The 19,663-nt window shown below is 47.1% G+C and overlaps 1 protein-coding gene across 5 annotated transcripts in view; it reads left to right on the forward strand.

The window, feature by feature from the left end:
- KLC4 (kinesin light chain 4) overlaps positions 1-19,663 on the forward strand; it is a 230,714-nt gene that overhangs the window by 77,670 nt on the left and 133,381 nt on the right. For all 5 annotated transcript variants that reach the window (XM_030195691.1, XM_030195692.1, XM_030195693.1 and 2 more), the window contains exons 4-8: positions 211-289; positions 510-735; positions 1,963-2,050; positions 2,315-2,416; positions 10,488-10,661. In XM_030195691.1, the coding sequence (XP_030051551.1) occupies positions 211-289; positions 510-735; positions 1,963-2,050; positions 2,315-2,416; positions 10,488-10,661 (669 nt within the window). The remainder of the gene's footprint in view (positions 1-210; positions 290-509; positions 736-1,962; positions 2,051-2,314; positions 2,417-10,487; positions 10,662-19,663) is intronic.

Genomic DNA, 19,663 nt, shown 5'->3' on the forward strand with positions numbered 1-19,663 from the left:
CATTATTAAGTTTTATTCACTTTATTGTTTGTTTGTAAGCCACATTGAACTTGAGTCTTTTTCGGGCTAACGTGAGGTATAAATGTCATGAATGAATGAATAAATAAATATTTTGTTTTCAGTCACAGGGCTTTCAAAACAAGACCTCTATGTGTGTACAGAATCCTCTAACCTCTTTTTTTTCGTTGATATCTTATTTGTAAACTTCAGGAGGAGAAAGAAGGGGATTCAAATAAAGAGACATTGGATGATCTGTTTCCAAACGAGGAGGAGGAGCACTGCCAAGGAAGTAAATAAATGTTTCACTAACAGCTGACTTTATCTTGAAATCATTATGTAGCACCCCCCCCCCCCCCCACACACACACACACAAAGCATGCACATGAATCCTATCTCATTGATCAGAGATTCCAACTTACCATATCTTCTTTCTGGAAAAAATAAGAATATTTATTGCTTGATGTCCTGATAAAAGTATTTATAATTGTTTTTATGTTTGTTTCTGTCAGTGCCACATCAGCACAGCAGTGCCGCTGCTGCGGCCCAGCAGGGAGGATATGAGATTCCAGCACGGCTTCGCACTCTGCATAATCTAGTGATTCAGTATGCATCGCAGGGGCGTTATGAGGTGGCTGTGCCCCTATGTAAACAGGCTCTAGAAGACCTGGAGAAAACATCAGGCCATGACCATCCAGATGTGGCCACCATGCTGAATATCCTTGCTCTGGTGTACAGGTGAGGAGGATGGAGGAACAGAGAAGGGTGTTAGATGGAGAGCGATATGGGGTAGGATGGCGTTTTAGTAATTGCAATAAGTAAGTGATCTTAGAGGTTGATCTCAGAGTCCTTCGTCCTATCTTGGTAACGAGTTGGGGCCCTTTGGTTGAATGACCCAGAAGGGTTTTGAGAATAATTTTCAGAGCCCTCTAGGGGGCACACAATGACGCTGCAAAGCAGTAAATTTAAAACAAATTGAAGAAAATGTTTCTTCACTCAACGTGTAATTAAACTCTGGAATTCGTTACCAGAGAATATAGTAAAAGCAGTTAGCTTAGCGGGCTTTAAAAAAGGTTTGGCTGGCTTCCTAAAGGAAAAGTCCATAGACTATTATTAAAATGGACTTGGGGAAAATCCACTATTTATGGGATAAGCAGTATAAAATGTTTTGTACTTTTTTGGGATTTTGCCAGGTATTTGTGACCTGGATTGGCCATTGTTGGAAACAGGATGCTGGGCTTGATGGACCTTTGGTCTGTTCCGGTATGGCAACACTTATGTAGTGGAGCTGCACTGGCTCCAATTTAAGTTGTGTTCTCTTATTTTTAAAACTATGAATGGCAATGCTCCTGATTTATTTATGTGGTTGGATCACATTTCTTCAAAAAGGTCATTTTTATAGAACTCTTAACCAAATGTTGTTGTGTTTTCCATCAGTAAAAAGGATTGAATCACGTAAGATGTTGAATTCCGCTCAAGTACCAAGCAGCTTTGGTCTGAACTCACTACCATTTCAGATTCAATTACTTCCTGATTATTTAGTGTTTAGGAAAGCCTTGAAAACATTTTTATTACTAGGAGATTAGATTGTGTTTGGCAGATGTATTACTCCGTTCCAGTTCTCGCAGCGGTCTTGGATGCCATTTTACCATCATCCGCATGCTTTTTATGTAACATAATGTTTCCACCACCTATATACAGCTCAGGTACTGCTTATTAGGGTTTGATGGATTGCGATTGCTTAATCAAGGAGGGAAATATCTGAGGCTTTCAGTGGAGTCCCCAACATCTGGCATCCATCTTGGAAGATGATGTCACTTCCTGTCCTGGCTGTCTTATGTTCTAAGAATCATGGGTCCTAAGGACTGGTGACAAGACATGGCTTTGGAGTTTGTTAGCTAAAGGGGATAATTTCATTTTTTCAGTTGAAATAATGTAATTATCTGATTTCTCTTCATCTTTTAGAGATCAGAATAAGTATAAGGAAGCTGCCCATCTCTTGAACGATGCACTGTCCATTCGAGAGAAGACCCTAGGCAAGGACCATCCTGCAGTAAGTATCCAGCAGTTTTCCCCAGGCTTGAAGTGGTGTGACCAATGCAAATGCATAAAAAGTGGCCCTGGTGTGATAGAGGGGAAGCACTATGAGTGCCCAGCAAATGACCCTGGCATGGTGATGGGTGCAGTAATGCTTCGAATGCTTGTCAGGTATTGCCTAGGAAGTGTACCATTGGGGTGAGAATGGCACATGTGTGAGTGCTTGACAGATGCCCCTGACTCTTTCCAAATCCAATCCCCTGTTCCTTTCCCTTTCCAGGTTGCAGCTACACTGAATAATCTGGCTGTTCTGTATGGCAAAAGAGGCAAATACAAAGAGGCAGAGCCACTGTGTAAGAGAGCGCTGGAGATCCGGGAAAAGGTAACTCTCTATGCTGACCGTCTGCGTCTCCCTCCTCAGCAAAGCTCCTGCAAAAATTATGTTCTCTTTGCTCAATTGAATTGGCTACGAAGAAGTAATGTAACATGACTCTTCCAAGTCCAGAGTGTGTTACCGGAGGGAAGTAGAATTTCAACACTTTTAGTGCCCTGTGGTGAAATATGATTTTGTAATATGCTGAATGAATATCAAAATGGATACGTTAGAAGACCTAGTGCAGGGGTGGGCAATCTGCAGCCCCCAAGACAATGGGACGTGTACACAGAAAACATCCTTAACCCGAGCTTTGATGACTTTAAATAATGTATTTTCAGAATATCCCCTCAAGCAGTTTTTTCCCATCGTTTTTATTTACATTTTAACTTTTTATTTATTTATCATGCTATTTGTTGCTGTTTTAGAAGTGGGTGCCCTTGGCCTGGATTGGCCGCTGTCGTGGACAGGATGCTGGGTTCGATGGACCCTTGGTCTTTTCCCAGTGTGGCATTACTTATGTACCAGAGACTAGGTTATTACTTTCAGATGCTGTAGAGCTCTGAGAAGTTTAACATTTGCACTTTACAGGTACTCCTGAAGCAGGACCTCTGAGACCGAAACACAATTCATGCCCATCGCATACTTTGAATAAAACTTTTGATGTGACCTCTTTGACACGTTTTGTTTATATATCATCTTTGGTGTTGCCTTCACTGTGTTTGCCTGCCGGAACTGTGGAGTTAGTCAGAAAATCACTGTTGCACTGACAGGATGGAGGAAACATTCTGAGCACAGATAGGCCCAGGTGGGTAGTGACAGCGAGGACCACTGTTGGAGCTTGTGGTGATCACTTTGGAACCCCTGGAGAAGCTTTATGGAAGTTAATTTGATGGAAGAGAAAAAGTGTTGTCATCTGCAGAATGCATTGTTACTAAATCAGTTGGTATTGTAAAGCGAAGATACTTACCTGTAGCAAGTATTCTCCGAGGACAGCAGGCTGATTGTTCTCATATGTGGGTCGACGTCCGCGTCGTCCCAGGAATCGGACGGCATTTTGCAAGCAAAATATAAAAAAAAGTTTTGCCAGAGTCTTCTGGTGTGCGTGCAGTGCGCTTGCGCGGACTGATTTCCCGCCCGTCATGTGAGCGTGCCTCAGTTTATTCAAAAAGCATATAAACATACAAACAACAACAACTTCAAAGGGGAGGAGGGCGGGTTTGTGAGAACAATCAGCCTGCTGTCCTCGGGGAATACCTGCTATAGGTATGTATCTTCGCTTTCTCCGAAGACAAGCTTCACGTGTGGGGTATCCCTAGCAACCAGGTTCACTCAAAACAATGAACATTGGTCAATTGGGCCTTGCAAAGGCGAGGACATAACATAGATTGACCTGAAACCGTAAACAACTAACTGAGAGAGCAGCCTGGAACAGAACAAAAATGGGTCTAGGGGGGTGGAGTTGGATTCTAAACCCTTAACAGATTCTGCAGCACTAACTGCCCAAACCGACTGTTGCGTCGGGTATCCTGTTAAAGGCAGTAATGAGAGGTGAATGTGTGGACTGATCACCACGTTGCAGCCTTGCAAATCTTCTCAATGGAGGCTGACTTTAAGGGTATGAGGACGGAGAGAGAAAGTTGGCAAGACAATTGACTGTTTCAGATGGAATTCCGACACCACCTTTGGCAGGACTTAGGGTGCGTGTGGAGGACTACTCTGTTGTGATGAAATTTGATATAAGGTGCATGTACTACCAAGGCCTGAAGCTCACTGACCCTACGAGCTGAAGTAACAGCCACCAAGAAAATAACCTTCCAGGTCAAGTACTTCAGATGGCAGGAATTCAGTGGCTCAAAAGGAGCTTTCATCAGCTGGTTGAGAACGACGTTGAGATCCCATGACAGTGGTGGAGGTTTGACAGGGGGCTTTGACAAACGCAAATCTCTCATGAAGCGAACAACCAAAGGCTGTCCAGAGATAGGCTTACCCTCTACGCGGCGATGATAGGCACTATTCACACTAAGATGAACCCTTACTGAGTTGGTCTTGAGACCAGACTCTGACAAGTGTAGAAACTATTCAAGCAGGGTCTGTGTAGGACAAGAAAGAGGATCTAGGGCCTTGCTGTCACACCAGATGGCAAACCTCCTCCATTTGAAAGAGTAACACCTGTTCATGGAATCTTTTCTGGAAGCAAGCAAGACTCGGGAGACACCCTCTGATAGACCTAAGGATGCGAATTCTAAGCTCTCAACATCAAGGCCGTAAGAGCCAGAGACTGGAGGTTGGGATGTAGAAGCGACCCCTCGTTCTGGGTGATGAGGGTTGGAAAACTCTCCAATTTCCAAGGTTCCTCGGAGGACAACTCCAGAAGAAGAGGGAACCAGAAGGGTGCAATTAGGATCATGGTTCCGCAGTCTTGCTTGAGTTTCAGCAAAGTCTTCCCTACTAGAGGTATGGGAGGATACGCATATAGAAGGCCTGTCCCCCAATGTAGGAGAAAGGCATCTGATGCTAGTCTGTTGTGGACCTGAAGCCTGGAACAGAACTGAGGCCTTGTGATTGATCTGAGAGGCAAAACGATCCACCGAGGGGATGCCCCACGCTTGGAAGATCTTGCGGACTATGCCCATGTTCAGTGACCACTCGTGAGGTTGCATTACCCTGCTCAACCTGTCGGCCAGACTGTTGTTTACGAATGCCAGATACGTGGCCTGGAGAAACATGCCGTGACGGTGAGCCCAAAGCCACATCTGGACGGCTTCCTGACACAGAGGGCGAGATCTATGCCCCCCTGCTTGTTGGAGTAATACATGGCAACCTGATTGTCTGAATTAAAATGATTTGGTTGGACAGCCGATCTCTGAAAGCCTTTAGAGCATTCCAGATCGCTCTTAATTCCAGGAGGTTGATCTGAAGACCTTTTTCCTGAAAGGACCAGGCTACAACTACTACTACTACTTAACATTTCTAGAGCGCTACTAGGGTTACGCAGCGCTGTACAATTTAACAAAGAGAGACAGTCCCTGCTCAAAGAGCTTACAATCTAATAGACAAGTGAACGGTCGGTCCGATAGGGGCAGTCAAATTGGGGCAGTCTGGATTCACTGAACGGTAAGGGTTAGGTGCCGAACGCAGCATTGAAGAGGTGGGCTTTAAGCAAAGACTTGAAGACGGGCAGGGAGGGGGCTTGGCGTAAGGGATCAGGAAGGTTGTTCCAAGCATAGGGTGAGGCGAGGCAGAATGAGCAGAGCCTGGAGTTGGCGGTGGTGGAGAAGGGTACTGAGAGGAGGGATTTATCCTGTGAACGGAGGTTACGGGTGGGAACGTAAGGGGAGATGAGGGTAGAAAGATAGTGAGGGGCAGCAGACTGAGTGCATTTGTAGGTAAGAAGGAGAAGCTTGAATTGAATGCGGTATCTGAATAGACATACTGGGTCAGACCAATGGTCCATCTAGCCCAGTATCCTGCTTCCAACAGTGGCCAATTCAGGTCACAAGTTCCTGACAGAAACCCAAAGAGTAGCAACATTCCATGTAGAACCACAAAGAACGTCAACAGTGTGCGCCTAATGCCACTGTGGCTCCCCAGCAAAAGCAAGGGACGGGCTTTTGACTGGCTCCAGTTCAACATAGCCTCAGTAAACGTGTCCGTACCGATGACTTACCGGTTGGGGGGAGGTTAATGTTTTTTCACCAAAGGTGGCCTCTTATAACCTCTGACCGGTGGGTTCTTCAAATTGTCTAGTTAGGATACACCCTCAATCTGGAATCCAAGCCTCCAAATTGTCCACCCGGAGCTCAGTCCTTCAGCTCCCAGCACAAGCAGGTAACGGGGGGGGGGGGGGGGGGGGAGGGGGGGGAGACGCATCCCATTCTAGACCTAAGGGCCCTGAACAAATTTCTTATCCGAGAAAAGTTCTGGATGGTTTCCCTAGGCACCCTTCTTCCCATGATTCAGGAAAATGATTGGCTATGCTCTCTGGACTTAAAGGATGCCTATACACACATCTCGATACTTCCAGCTCACAGGAAGTATCTTCGATTTCGGCTGGGAACACAGCACTTTCAGTACCGTGTACTGCCTTTTGGCCTGGTGTCTGCGCCCAGAGTGTTTACAAAATGCCTAGCTGTAGTTCTCTACGCAGACTAGGAATGCATGTGTTTCCTTTTCTCAATGATTGGCTGTTGAAGAGCACCTCGAAGGAAGGTGCTCTGGAGTCCATGCGAATTACTATTCAGGTGCTGGAGCTACTGGGGTTCGTCATAAATTATCCCAAGTCCCATCTCACCCCAGTCCAAAAATTGGAATTCATTGGAGCTCATAAGCTGAGACAGCACAAGCTTATCTCCCCGAGGCGAGGGCGGACAACCTTCTTTCCCTGGTGTCTATGGTTCGTGTGTCTCAGGAGGTCATGGCTCGGCAGATGTTGAGACTTCTGGGGCACATGGCCTCCACAGTTCATGTAACGCCCATAGCACGTCTACATATGAGATCAGCTAAATGGATCCTAGCTTCCCAGTGGTTTTGCGGGGGATCTAGAGGATGTAATCCAGCTGTCCACCAACTTTCGAAATTCTCTGCAGTGGTGGGCAATTCGATCCAATTTGACTTTGGGGCGACCATTTCAAGTTCCTCAGCCACAAAACGTGCTGACGATGGATGCATCTCTGCTGGGGTGGGAAGCTCATGTAGATGGGCTTCACATTCAAGGAGCCTGCGTTTGGCACCTAACCTTTACCGTTCAGTGAATCCAGACTGCCCCAATTTGACTGCCCCTATCGGACCGACCGTTCACTTGTCTATTAGATTGTAAGCTCTTTGAGCAGGGACTGTCTCTCTTTGTTAAATTGTACAGCGCTGCGTACATAAGCTGTACAATTTAACAAAAATCGGCGTTACATTAGCCACCCTCTAATCTTCTGGTACCACGCTCCATTTTAAGGATAAATTACATATTTTAACAATAGATCCACAAGCTCATTTTTCAGTTCTATCAGTACTCTGGGATGAGTACCATCCGGTCCAGGAGATTTGCTACTCTTCAGTTTGTAGAACTGCCCCATTACATCCTCCAGGTTTACAGAGAATTCATTAAGTTTCTCCGACTCGTCAGCTTTGAATACCATTTCCGGCACTGGTATCACACCCAAATCTTCCTCGGTGAAGACCAAAGCAAAGAATTCATTTAATCTCTCCGCTACGGCTTTGTCTTCCCTGATCGCCCCTTTTACTCCTCGGTCATCTAGCGGTCCTACTGATTCTTTTGCCGGCTTCCTGCTTTTAATATACCTAAAAACATTTTTACTATGTGTTTTTGCCTCCAACGCAATCTTTTTTTTGAAGTCCCTCTTAGCGCTTTGCATTGGACTTGATATTCCTTATGCCGTTTCTTATTAGAGAGTGGAGGAGTGGCCTACTGGTTAGGGTGGTGGACTCTGGTCCTGGGGAACTGAGTTAAATTCCCACTTCAGGCACAGGCAGCTCCTTGTGACTTTGGGCAAGTCACTTAACCCTCCATTGCCCCAGGTACAAATAAGTACCTGTATATAATATGTAAGCCGTATTGAGCCTGCCATGAGTGGGAAAGTGCGGGGTACAAATGTAACAAAAATAAAAAAATAAATTATTTTCAGTCGGTTCCTTCTTCGATTTTCTTTTAGCTCTAATAGCTTCCTTCACCTCACTATTTAACCACGCTGGCTGTCGTTTGGTCTTCCGTCCTCCTTTTTTAATACGCGGAATATATTTGGCCTGGGCTTCCAGGATGGTGTTTTTGAACAGCATCCACGCCTGATGTAAATTTTTGACCCTCGCAGTCGCTCCTCTAAGTTTTGGGGTTTTTTTTTTCACCGTTCTTCTCATTTTATCATAGTCTCCTTTTTTAACGTTAAATGCTAACATATTTGATTTCCTATGTATACTTACTTCAAATCTTATACAAAATCCGATCATATTATGATCATTGTTATCAAGCGGCCCCAGCACCATTACCTCCCGCACCAGATCATGCGCTTCACTAAGGACTAGGTCTAGAATTTTTCCTTCTCTCGTCGGTTCCTGTACCAGCTGCTCCACCGGCAGAGCCAGTGGTGGGAGGCGGGGATAGTGCTGGGCAGACTTATATGGTCTGTGCCCTGAAGAGGACAGGTACAAATCAAGGTAGGGTATACACAAAAAGTAGCACATATTGGTGGTTGGGAGGCGAGGATAGTGGAGAGCAGACTTATACAGTCTGTGCCAGAGCCGGTGATGGGAGACGGGACTGGTGGTTGGGAGGCGGGAAATACTGCTGGGCAGACTTGTACGGTCTGTGCCCTGAAAAAGGCAGGTACAAATCAAGGTAAGGTATACACATATGAGTTTATCTTGTTGGGCAGACTGGATGGACCATGCAGGTCTTTTTCTGCCGTCATCTACTATGTTATGTATATGAGTTTATCTTGTTGGGCAGGCTGGATGGACCGTGCAGGTCTTTTTCTGCCGTCATCTACTATGTTACTATAAAGCTGTCCTTGTTTTCATCAAGGAATTTTACCTCCCTAGTGTGTCCCGATGTTACATTTACCCAATCAATATCAGGGTAATTGAAATCACCCATTATTATTGTGTTGCCCAGTTTGTTTGCGTCCCTAATTTCCTTTAACATTTCTGCATCCGTCTGTTCATCCTGGCCAGGCGGACGGTAGTACACTCTTATCACTATCCTTTTCCCCTTTACACATGGAATTTTAATCCATAGGGACTCCAAGATGTATTTTGTTTCCTGCAGAATTTTCAATCTATTTGATTCAAGGCTCTCGTTAATATACAATGCTACCCCTCCACCAATTCGATCCACCCTATCACTATGATATAATTTGTACCCTGGTATGACAGTGTTTGAACTGTATGTACCTGAAACAGGTGTTTTCCATGGATAGCAGCAGGATAAGTCAGCCACACAGACCCACTTTCCACTCTCTCTTGGATGAACATGTCAATGCTGGAGGGACTCCCTCAGGGAGGAACTGGGCTGGCTAAGTGGTGAAGGCTGCTGGCATGTGCTCTAAAGGACCCTTTTAAAAATGTCTTTCTGAGCTCTAGGAGAGGGGTTTATGATGTCACCAATGTGTAGCTGACTTATCCTTCTGAAGCAAAAAATATGAAAGGAGATCAGTTCAAGAAAAATATATATCCTTTATTTCAACAAAAATACTTAAATTTTACAAACCTCTGCCCAACACAGCCGTATTTCATCCCACACTAGAACTGCTACAGGGATGATAATACCAAAATGGTATGTAGTACGGATTTACCACTAAGATAAAACAGCTTCTCCAAAACAAACAGTGTTATAATGAATAGTCAATACACTGTTTGTTTCGGAGGAGACATGCTGTTTTACTTAATGATAAGTCCCGACCACACACCATTTTGCTTTCATTGCTCCTGATGTATCCCTAATGTGGGGCGAAGCATGGCTGCGACAGGCATTGGCTTATAAAATTTAAGGGGCGTTGTTAAAATAAATGATATCAAAGCAGATCAGTACAAGAAAAATATATATCTTTCACCTTGGCTTTTGCCTTGTTTTCTTTGACATCCTGCTGTCCATGGAGAACCCCCGTTACAGGTAAGTTCCATTAGGGATGGAGAAAGTACCTGGATATCATAAATGTAAAGTGCTTTGGTTGTACCACAGAAAGGTGGTATATCAAATCCATGACCCCTTTATTGATGGGAACAGCTTTGGAGCTTTTTAAGAATAAGTAGAATCTAAGTCTGTTAAATATAGTTTAAGTTCCCATTGATTTCAACAGATATCAATTAAAATTATACTGTTTGAAAACTGATTACAAAAAAAAAAAGTGAGAGAGAAGTCAGTGAAAAGTGGTGGAAAAAAAAAACTCAGCTCTGAATCCTCATGTTGGGGAGACTCTGGTAAAGGCCCCTGGTATAAGAGGGCCTCAATCAAAGATTTCCCAAACCTCCAGAACCCTGCCCCTGAGTTATATTTCCCTGCTCCCATATTGGGAAATGGCAGTGATTCAGCTGATGCCAGAGTTAATCTTCTATTCCTATATTATGTGTTCAGGTTTTAGGAAAAAATCATCCAGATGTTGCCAAGCAGCTGAATAACCTGGCACTACTTTGTCAGAACCAGGGCAAGTATGAGGAGGTGGAATACTACTACTGTCGTGCACTGGAGATCTACGAGTCCCAACTTGGGCCTGATGACCCCAACGTGGCCAAAACCAAGAACAATCTGGTAGGTGTTATTTCTTAAGCTACAGGTATGACAGGCACGTTCGTCACTAAAACATGCTTATTCTCTCACAGCTGCTTAGTCCTAAAAGTGCTATATTTTTTGGCCTACTACGGGCTTTTATTACCACCCACCCTCCCCATCATTTTCATCTCCTATACAGACCCCTGAATATATATGTATATTTATAGTATGGATAATACAAAATTCTTTTCCAGCACTGAAGCATTATGATACTCAAGAAAGTAGAACTGAAGTTAAGAAGTCAACTCAATGCAGGAGGTGACCCCCAGAACCCAGAAGAAATAGTTGAAAACAGCTAGGGCATTAACTTAAGAACACAGTCCGTAGGTACCAGCAAAGTAAAATGCCTTTCTGGATCCTCAGCAAGCAGGAAAACAAACCAAATACTGAGTATGATCAGAAAAGAGAAAAGATTCTAAATTGATGTAGTAATCCATCTGGGGTCAAAAGATCTGGCCCTAATAATCACCCTTGTAGCACAAAGAACTTTTCAGAAGCTGAGGGAGACTGTTTTTTTTTGTTTTGTTTTGTTTCATTTGTACCCCGCGCTTTCCCACTCATGGCAGGCTCAATGCGGCAGGCAATGGAGGGTTAAGTGACTTGCCCAGAGTCACAAGGAGCTGCCTGTGCCGGGAATCGAACTCAGTTCTCCAGGACTGTATCTTTTTCTGATGTGCTTCTACCTATGGAAAGGGAGAGGAAAGATTACATAATAATACAGAAACTTCAATATGTGGCTCAAAACCTGCAAGAAGGTTTTTAATTCACAGGAGGATGGCATACCAGAAACATTCATCCTAAATACCAAATAATGACTTTATACACGATCTATACAAAACTGAACCTTTACTGCACAACTGCTTAACTTCTTTGCTAGTAATGATCAAACACTACCAATTAAATCTTATGTCAAATAGGGTACATCTAAAGTCGAGGACCTAATATACATTACAACCCAATTTATTTATTACTCAGGAACCTTCATGCAATACCATAATGTATTCCTCTCTACCTTGTATGTATGCAAATGATATATATACATACCATGATCTGTTCCTTATATATTATATTCCATGTATGTTACCGTATATGTATGCACCTTAACACAACACCACTTGTAATTCTGTTACACGGAAATGGCAATTGCTATTACTGCAAATGTAAGCCACATTGAGCCTGCAAATTGGTGGGAAAATGTGGGATACAAATGCTACAAATACATAAATAAAATAAATAAAATGGAGTAATACACGGGAAACCAAAAGGCTGTGTTGTAATGATGGGCAAGAATGAGGATCCTCGGTGAGAAATTCAAGCACTGCCGGATTTTATATATCATGCTGAACTTTCCGTGTGGGGCAGTCGAAACATGTTCCATAACAATGCGCATAACCTAATTTGGTTAACAAGCCAGTCAGCATGGATAATTGCCAATTAACAAGCAATTATTAACACTAATTGGTATTAGAATCCATATGCAGAACTGTCTAGGCGTATTCTATAACATGCTGTGTGTTGCTAAGTCGCATTGCCATGGGTCATGGGTGTTTTTAAAATCTACGCGCAATATTACAGAATACACCTGGTCTGCATTTAAACCAGGTACTTGGCGTAACTGCCTGTGACTAAATTTAGTTGCGCAGACGGGCACTCGGCATATTCTATAAACCTCATGGCAATTTAGGCTTGTTCTATAAAGTATGCCTAAATTAAGATGTGATTTATAGAATGCACTTAGGTAAGTTTTATTTCACTGCCAAATTTTTAGGCATGATATATAGAATCCAAGTTTTTAAACTAGAGGGTAGGGGTGGGAAACAGAAACAGATGAGTTCAAGAAATCACCCCCAGCAAAAGCAAAAGTGTTTATTTTATTATTTCTTTACTTAGTAAATCATCTTATCAGTGACAGAGTAAAAGGGGAGTCTAGGTAAAAAGCTATGCAAAAGTTGAAAAAAATCAATAAAATATAGCTGGAAAGCAATGAACAATGAACGCTGATAGTAAAGCAAGAAAGTGCAGGATCTGCAAGGCCTAATGTTAGAGGCAAGCTTAGGTCTTCTTGCTGTCATAGAGATATGGTTTAATGACTCCTGCTACTACTATTTAGCATTTCTATAGCGCTACAGAGCGTACGCAGGGCTGCACAAACATAGAAGAAAGATAGTCCCTGCTCAAAGAGCTTACAATCTAGTAGACAAAAAATAAAGCAAACAAATCAATTAATGTGTAGAGGAAAGAGGAGAGGAGGGTAGGTAGAGGCGAGTAGATACAAGTGGTTACAAGTCAAAAGCAATGTTAAAGAGGTGGGCTTTCAGTCTAGATTTAAAGGTGGCCAAGGATGGGGCAAGATGTAGGGGCTCAGGAAGTTTATTCCAGGCGTAGGGTGCAGCGAGACAGAAGGCGCAAAGTCTGGAGTTGGCAGTAGTGGAGAAGGGAACAGATAAGAAGGATTTATCCATGGAGCGGAGTGCACGGGAAGGGGTGTAGGGAAGGACGAGTGTGGAGAGATACTGGGGAGCAGCAGAGTGAGTACATTTATAGGTTAGTAGAAGAAGTTTGAACAGGATGCGAAAACGGATAGGGAGCCAGTGAAGCGACTTGAGGAGAGGGGTAGTATGAGTAATGCGACCCTGGCGGAAGACGAGATGGGCAGCAGAGTTTTGAACCGACTGGAGAGGGGAGAGGTGACTAAGTGGGAGGCCAGCAAGAAGCAGATTGCAGTAGTCTAAACGAGAGGTGACAAGGGTGTGGATGAGGGTTTTGGTAGAGTGCTCGGAAAGAAAGGGGCGGATTTTACGGATGTTGTAAAGAAAGAAGCGACAGGTCTTGGCAATCTGCTGGATATGAGCAGAGAAGGAGAGAGAAGAGTCAAAGATGACCCCAAGGTTTCGAGCTGAGGAGACAGGGAGAATGAGAGAGCCATCAACAGAAATAGAAAATGGGGGGTGCAGGGAGGTGGGTTTGGGGGGGAAAATGAGAAGCTCGGTTTTGGTCATATTTAATTTCAGGTGGCGTTGAGACATCCAGACAGCAATGTCAGACAAGCACGCTGAAACTTTGGTTTGGATGCAAGGTGAGATATCAGGGGTAGAAAGGTAGATTTGGGAGTCATCAGCATAGAGATGGTAGGAAAAGCCATGGGATGAGATTAATGAACCAAGGGAAGAAGTGTAGATAGAAAAGAGTCCTATGACTGGGATTCAACCATAGCAGGCTGTCGTCATTTCAGGAAGCATGGAGATGGCCAAAATGGTGGAGGAGTTATAGTGTATGTGGAGAAGCAACATAAAAGCAACTGAAATTCAGGGCATCTGGAGAAACGAGGCAGTGGATGTACATCATCTTGGAGAGACAAGATGGAACCTCTGTTCACATGGGCGTGTACAGACCTCTGACTCAAATGGAAAATCTGGATAAAGCTCTAGTTATAGATATCCAAAGGCTGGGAATGAAAGGTGAGGTGCTGTTCCTGGGAGATTTCAACCTGCCGGATGCAGATTGGAAAGTTCCATCTGCAGAATCTGAAAGGAGTAGAGAACTTATGAACGTCTTTCAAAGTGCTCTGCTCAGACAAATGGCGACTAAGCCCACAAGAGAAGGGGTGGTCTGCTCACAAATGGGGAAAATGTGTCTGCTCCCTGGGCAGTAGTGATAATTGTACTGTATGGTTCAGAGGTGTAGCCAGACTTCGGCGGGAGGGGGGTCTAGAACCCGAGGTGATGGGGCACGTTTTAGATCCCCCCTTCCTGCCGCCACCGCAAACTTTCCCCCGCCACCGCCAGGTACCTTTGCTGGCGGGGGTTCCCAACCCCCGCCAGCTGAAGTCCCCTTCAGCGACGGACGTCAGGACTCACAGAAACAGAATCCAGATCAGCGACGCGCTGGAGACCGGCGCTGAAGAGGACTTCGGCTGGTGGGGGTTGGGGACCCCCACCAGAAAAGGTACCTAGCGGTGGCAGGGGAAGGTTGGCAGCGGCGGAAAGGGGGGAGTCGAATGTGGCGGGGGAGGTTTGGGGGGGGGTGAAAGCTACGCCCCTGGTATGGTTTGATATAGGAGCTAAAGTGGAGTGTAGACGCACAAAGTTCAAAGGCCTGGACTTCAAACATGCTATAACGGATTCTTGGCACTAGGATGCCTGTGTAAAAATGGCAGTCAGCATGTGGCACCTAACTTGAGGCGCAGAGTTATAGAATTGCCCCCCCCCCACACACACATAGTTTTGTTGACTTGTAGAACCTTCACTTTTGAATAAATCTTCTGTGTCTGTCTTAGTATTGAACCACCAGATACAAATAGAGAGGATCAGCCCTGCAGAAAGCACAAAGTACGCATGTCTTTAATATTGAAGCACACCATCCGGTGACCACTGGAAGCCAGGAGATCACCCAGTATAACCTCAGAAACCCTCTCCCCATTAGTAAGCACTAAGTCCAGAATGACCCCATCCCATGTCAGTTGTGTTACCAACTGCTGGAATAGTTCTCCCTGTAGAGAATGCAGATCTCCCACACGCGAAGGACACCCCAGTCAACACCTGGCATATTAAAATCACCTGTTAGTAGTGCTTCTCCTTCCACAGCTATATTTTGAATGCCTTCAATTAAACCTCTGCCATTTCTTCTGTCTGTGAAGGAGGCCTGTATATCACACCGATGTAAACACATTTTCCATATCATCAAGCTGATCAATCCATAGACTGGTGGGTTGTGTCCATCTACCAGCAGGTGGAGATAGAGAGCAAACTTTTGCCTCCCTATATGTGGTCATGTGCTGCCGGAAACTCCTCAGTATGTTCTCTATCTCAGCAGGTGGTGGTCACACACAGCAGCAGCTCTGGCTAGGCCTCCAAGCCTAATCCTTAGGTTTTGTTGAGGCCTGGGGTTGAGGGCTCTTTTGAGCAAGTGCAAACCTGGTGGTGCCAGGTCCCTCCTTTTCTCCCCCCTCCTGCTGGCTCCGTTTAAAAAAAAAAAAAAAAAAAAATTTTAAACGTCTTTAAAGGCATTTAATTCGACGTTTCTTTAAACGTTCATTGCAGCTACTCACTGGGACACCAGTTCGTTGCAGCTCGGAGCGGCAAGCAGGTAATTTTACCTTTTTATAGCGGGCAGGGGGTTCCCCGATTCTTCTCCTCGTGGCATATGGCGTCGGAGGGCGAGGGCGCAAAGGGTCGCTCCCCGGATCGCTGGAGCGCTTCTAGAGGGGATGCGGGGGTTTTACAACCTGATTCGCCCTTGATGGGTGACAGTTTAGTGACCGATGAATGTCCCGGTCGTTCCTCCGGCGTGGCGGTTTTTTCCCGCCATAAACGCCCATCCCCCGCTCCTCGCCTCCGCCATCTTGGCCGGCCACGCGGCTCGGACGGCTTCTTCGTGGGCCGCCCTTGAGGTTGGAGACAATGCCATGAACGCCCTTAATTTGGGCGACGGCACAAGCGGCTAAAGTTAAGCGCCGTTCTTCCCGCGCGGCTCCTTCGCGGAGTTTCGCGCCGGACGCCATTTTGGATGCGCAGCATGTCTCTCCCCCGCTATTGCGAGCGCCGGTTGAGAGTGCGTCTAGGGCTGTTGCCCAGGCTGCGGAAGTGCACAGTCTGGGGGGTTTCTCCCCCGAGTTTGTTTTGCTGCTGCATCAGGCTTTCCTCATGCAAAACGCTGCCCCTGCTCCCTCTTCTGATAAAGAGGTTGAGGTTCCCAGAGGTAAACGCCCTCGGGTTGATTTCCAGGCCTTGGAGGACTTTGTCTCCTCCGATGTAGATGAGGGCAGCGTGTCTGAGGTCTCCCAACGGTCCTTTGCGGATTCCTTGGAGGAGATAGATCCCCGCTCGGATGGAGCGGATGACTCCTCTGCAGCACGGCTTTTTAGCCCAGAGGATTTGCCCAACCTGTTTTTACAGGCCATGGACACTTTGAAGATTTCCTCTCCGGAGGACGTCTCTCCCTCAGCCCCTGTTGGCTCTGCCATTATGCTGGGGACGAAGCGCCCGCCTAGATCCTTCCACGTGCATGATGCCATGCACACCTTAATTGCGGCTCAATGGGATGTCCCGGAAACGAGCCTTAAAGTGGCTAGGGCTATGTCCCGCCTCTATCCTTTGGCTGTGAGTGAACGTGAGGCCTATCTGTGGCCTACCGTGGATTCTTTAATCACTGCGGTGACTAAGAAAACGGCGTTGCCGGTGGAAGGTGGCACGGCCCTAAAGGACGCCCAAGACAGAAGATTGGAGGCGGCCTTAAGGTCGTCCTTTGAGGCAGCTGCTTTAAGTTTGCAGGCCTCAGTTTGCGGCTCCTATGTGGCCAGGGCGTGCCTGACTATGGTGCAGCGGGCTTCCCCCTCGGATCTTTCCTTGAGGGCTGATTGGCCGGCCCTGGAATCGGGCTTAGCCTATTTGGCAGACTTGCTGTATGATGTCTTGAGAGCCTCAGCTAAAGGCATGGCTCAGACAGTCTCTGCGCGGCGGTGGCTTTGGCTGAAACATTGGTCTGCTGACCACGCCTCTAAATCCCGCCTGGCTAGATTGCCTTTTAAAGGCAAGCTGCTCTTTGGGGTCGAGCTGGACAAAATCGTGACCGGTCTCGGCACGTCTAAGGGCAAGAAATTACCAGAGGTCAGGGCTCGGGCTAGTACTCGTCCCGGTACCTCCAGAGAACGGTGGCTGGAAGCCCGTCGGTACCGCCCGGGCAAGTCGGGTTCCTCTGCCCCCTCTTCCTTCAAGAGGAATTTCTCCCCAAGCAGCATTCCTTTCGCAGAGACCGCCGTCCCGGAGGTGCTCCCTCCGGTCCTCCCCCAGGGTCTCGTACCCAATGACGGGGCCTTGGTCCACGCCCTAGTGCAGATTGGAGGACGGCTGTCCTCGTTTCTGGGCGAGTGGACCACTATAACTTCAGACGCGTGGGTGCTGGAAGTCATCAGAGACGGCTACAAGCTAGAGTTCTGCCAACCCTTAAGAGACGGGTTTGTACTCTCTCCCTGCAAGTCTCCGGTCAAGCTGTGGCAGTGCAGCAGACCTTGGACAACCTGATCCGCCTGGGTGCGGTCGTTCCGGTGCCAAAAAATCAGATTGGCAAGGGACGTTACTCCATTTACTTTGTGGTTCCAAAGAAAGGAGGTTCTGTCCGGCCTATCCTCGACCTCAAAGGGGTCAATCGGGCCTGGAAAGTGAGGCACTTTCGCATGGAGACTCTCCGCTCTGTTATAGCGGCAGTGAAGGCAGGAGAGTTCTTGGCTTCCTTGGACATCAAGGAAGCGTACCTGCATATTCCCATCTGGCCTCCTCTCCAACGCTTTCTGCGTTTTACAGTCCTGAGACGACACTTCCAGTTCAGAGCCCTCCCTTTCGGGTTGGCTACTGCTCCGCGGACCTTTTCCAAAGTAATGGGGGTCATAGCGGCCTTCCTGCTAAAGGAAGGAGTACAAGTCCATCCTTATCTGGACGACTGGTTGATCCGAGCCCCCTCTTATGCAGAGTGCGGCAAAGCTATGGACCGGGTAGTTGCTCTTTTGAGCTCCCTGGGATGGATCATCAACTGGAAGAAGAGCCAGCTGCGCCCGACTCAGTCCTTGGTGTATCTGGGAGTTCGATTCGACACCCAAGTGGGCAGAGTGTTCCTGCCAGACAATCGGATTGTCAAGCTTCAGGCTCAGGTGGACTAGTTCCTAGTAGCCTCTCCTATTCGGGCTTGGGACTACGTGCAGCTGTTGGGCTCTATGACGGCCATGATGGAAGTAGTGCCCTGGGCCAGGGCTCATATGAGACCACTACAGCTATCTCTGCTGCTGCGCTGGACTCCGATGTCGGAGGATTATGCTGTGCGCCTTCCCGTGGACCCAGCAGTGCGCAAGGCGCTGAGCTGGTGGACGCAGACAGACAAGTTGTCTGCAGGATTGCCTCTGGTGACCCCGGAGTGGATTGTCGTCACGACAGACGCCTCTTTGATGGGCTGGGGAGCCCACTGCTTGGGAAGGACAGCGCAGGGGCTCTAGTCTCCTGCAGAGGCAAGTGGTCTATCAACCTCCTGGAACTCAGAGCCATTCGGTTGGTGTTATTGGAGTTCATCCCGGTACTGGTGTTGTAGCCTGTACGGGTCCTGTCGGACAATGCCACGGCTGTGGCCTATATCAACCGCCAGGGAGGTACCAAGAGCGCCCCTCTAGCCAAGGAGGCTATGAGTCTTTGCCAGTGGGCGGAAGCGAACCTGGAGCAGCTTTCAGCGGCCCACATTGCCGGAGTCATGAATGTCAAGGCGGACTTTCTCAGTCGCCATACCTTGGAGCCCGGAGAGTGGCAACTATCTGCTCAGGCGTTCTTGGACATCACGAAGCGCTGGGGCCAGCCGAGCCTAGATCTGATGGCGTCATCGGCCAATTGCCAAGTGCCGCGCTTTTTCAGCAGAGGACAGGACCCTCGATCCCTGGGAGTAGATGCTCTTCTCCAACAGTGGCCGACACAAGAGCTCCTCTATGTGTTCCCGCCCTGGCCCATGTTGGGCAGGGTGCTAGACCGGGTGGCAAAGCATCCCGGCAGGGTAATCCTGGTGGGTCCGGATTGGCCCAGACGTCCCTGGTATGCGGACTTGATCAGGCTCTCAGTCGACGATCCTCTGCGGCTGTCAGTGGAGCAGGGCCGGTTACATCAGGGTCCCGTGGTGATGGAGGATCCCTCTCCCTTTGGTCTTACGGCCTGGCTATTGAGCGGCAGCGTCTGAGGAAGAAGGGCTTCTCAGACAAGGTCATCGCCACTATGCTGAGAGCGAGGAAACGCTCTACTTCTACTGCTTACGCCAGGGTTTGGCGTATCTTTGCAGCATGGTGTGAAGCAGGCTCACTTTCTCCCTTCACTGCTCCAATTTCTTCAGTGTTGGCGTTCCTGCAAGAAGGTCTGGAGAAAGGCCTGTCGCTCAGTTCCCTTAAAGTCCAGGTAGCGGCTCTGGCTTGCTTCAGGGGCCGCCTGAAGGGTGCTTCCCTGGCTTCGCAGCCAGATGTG

Source organism: Microcaecilia unicolor, chromosome 3, assembly GCF_901765095.1.
Source record: "Microcaecilia unicolor chromosome 3, aMicUni1.1, whole genome shotgun sequence".
Taxonomy (NCBI): Eukaryota; Metazoa; Chordata; class Amphibia; order Gymnophiona; family Siphonopidae; genus Microcaecilia; species Microcaecilia unicolor.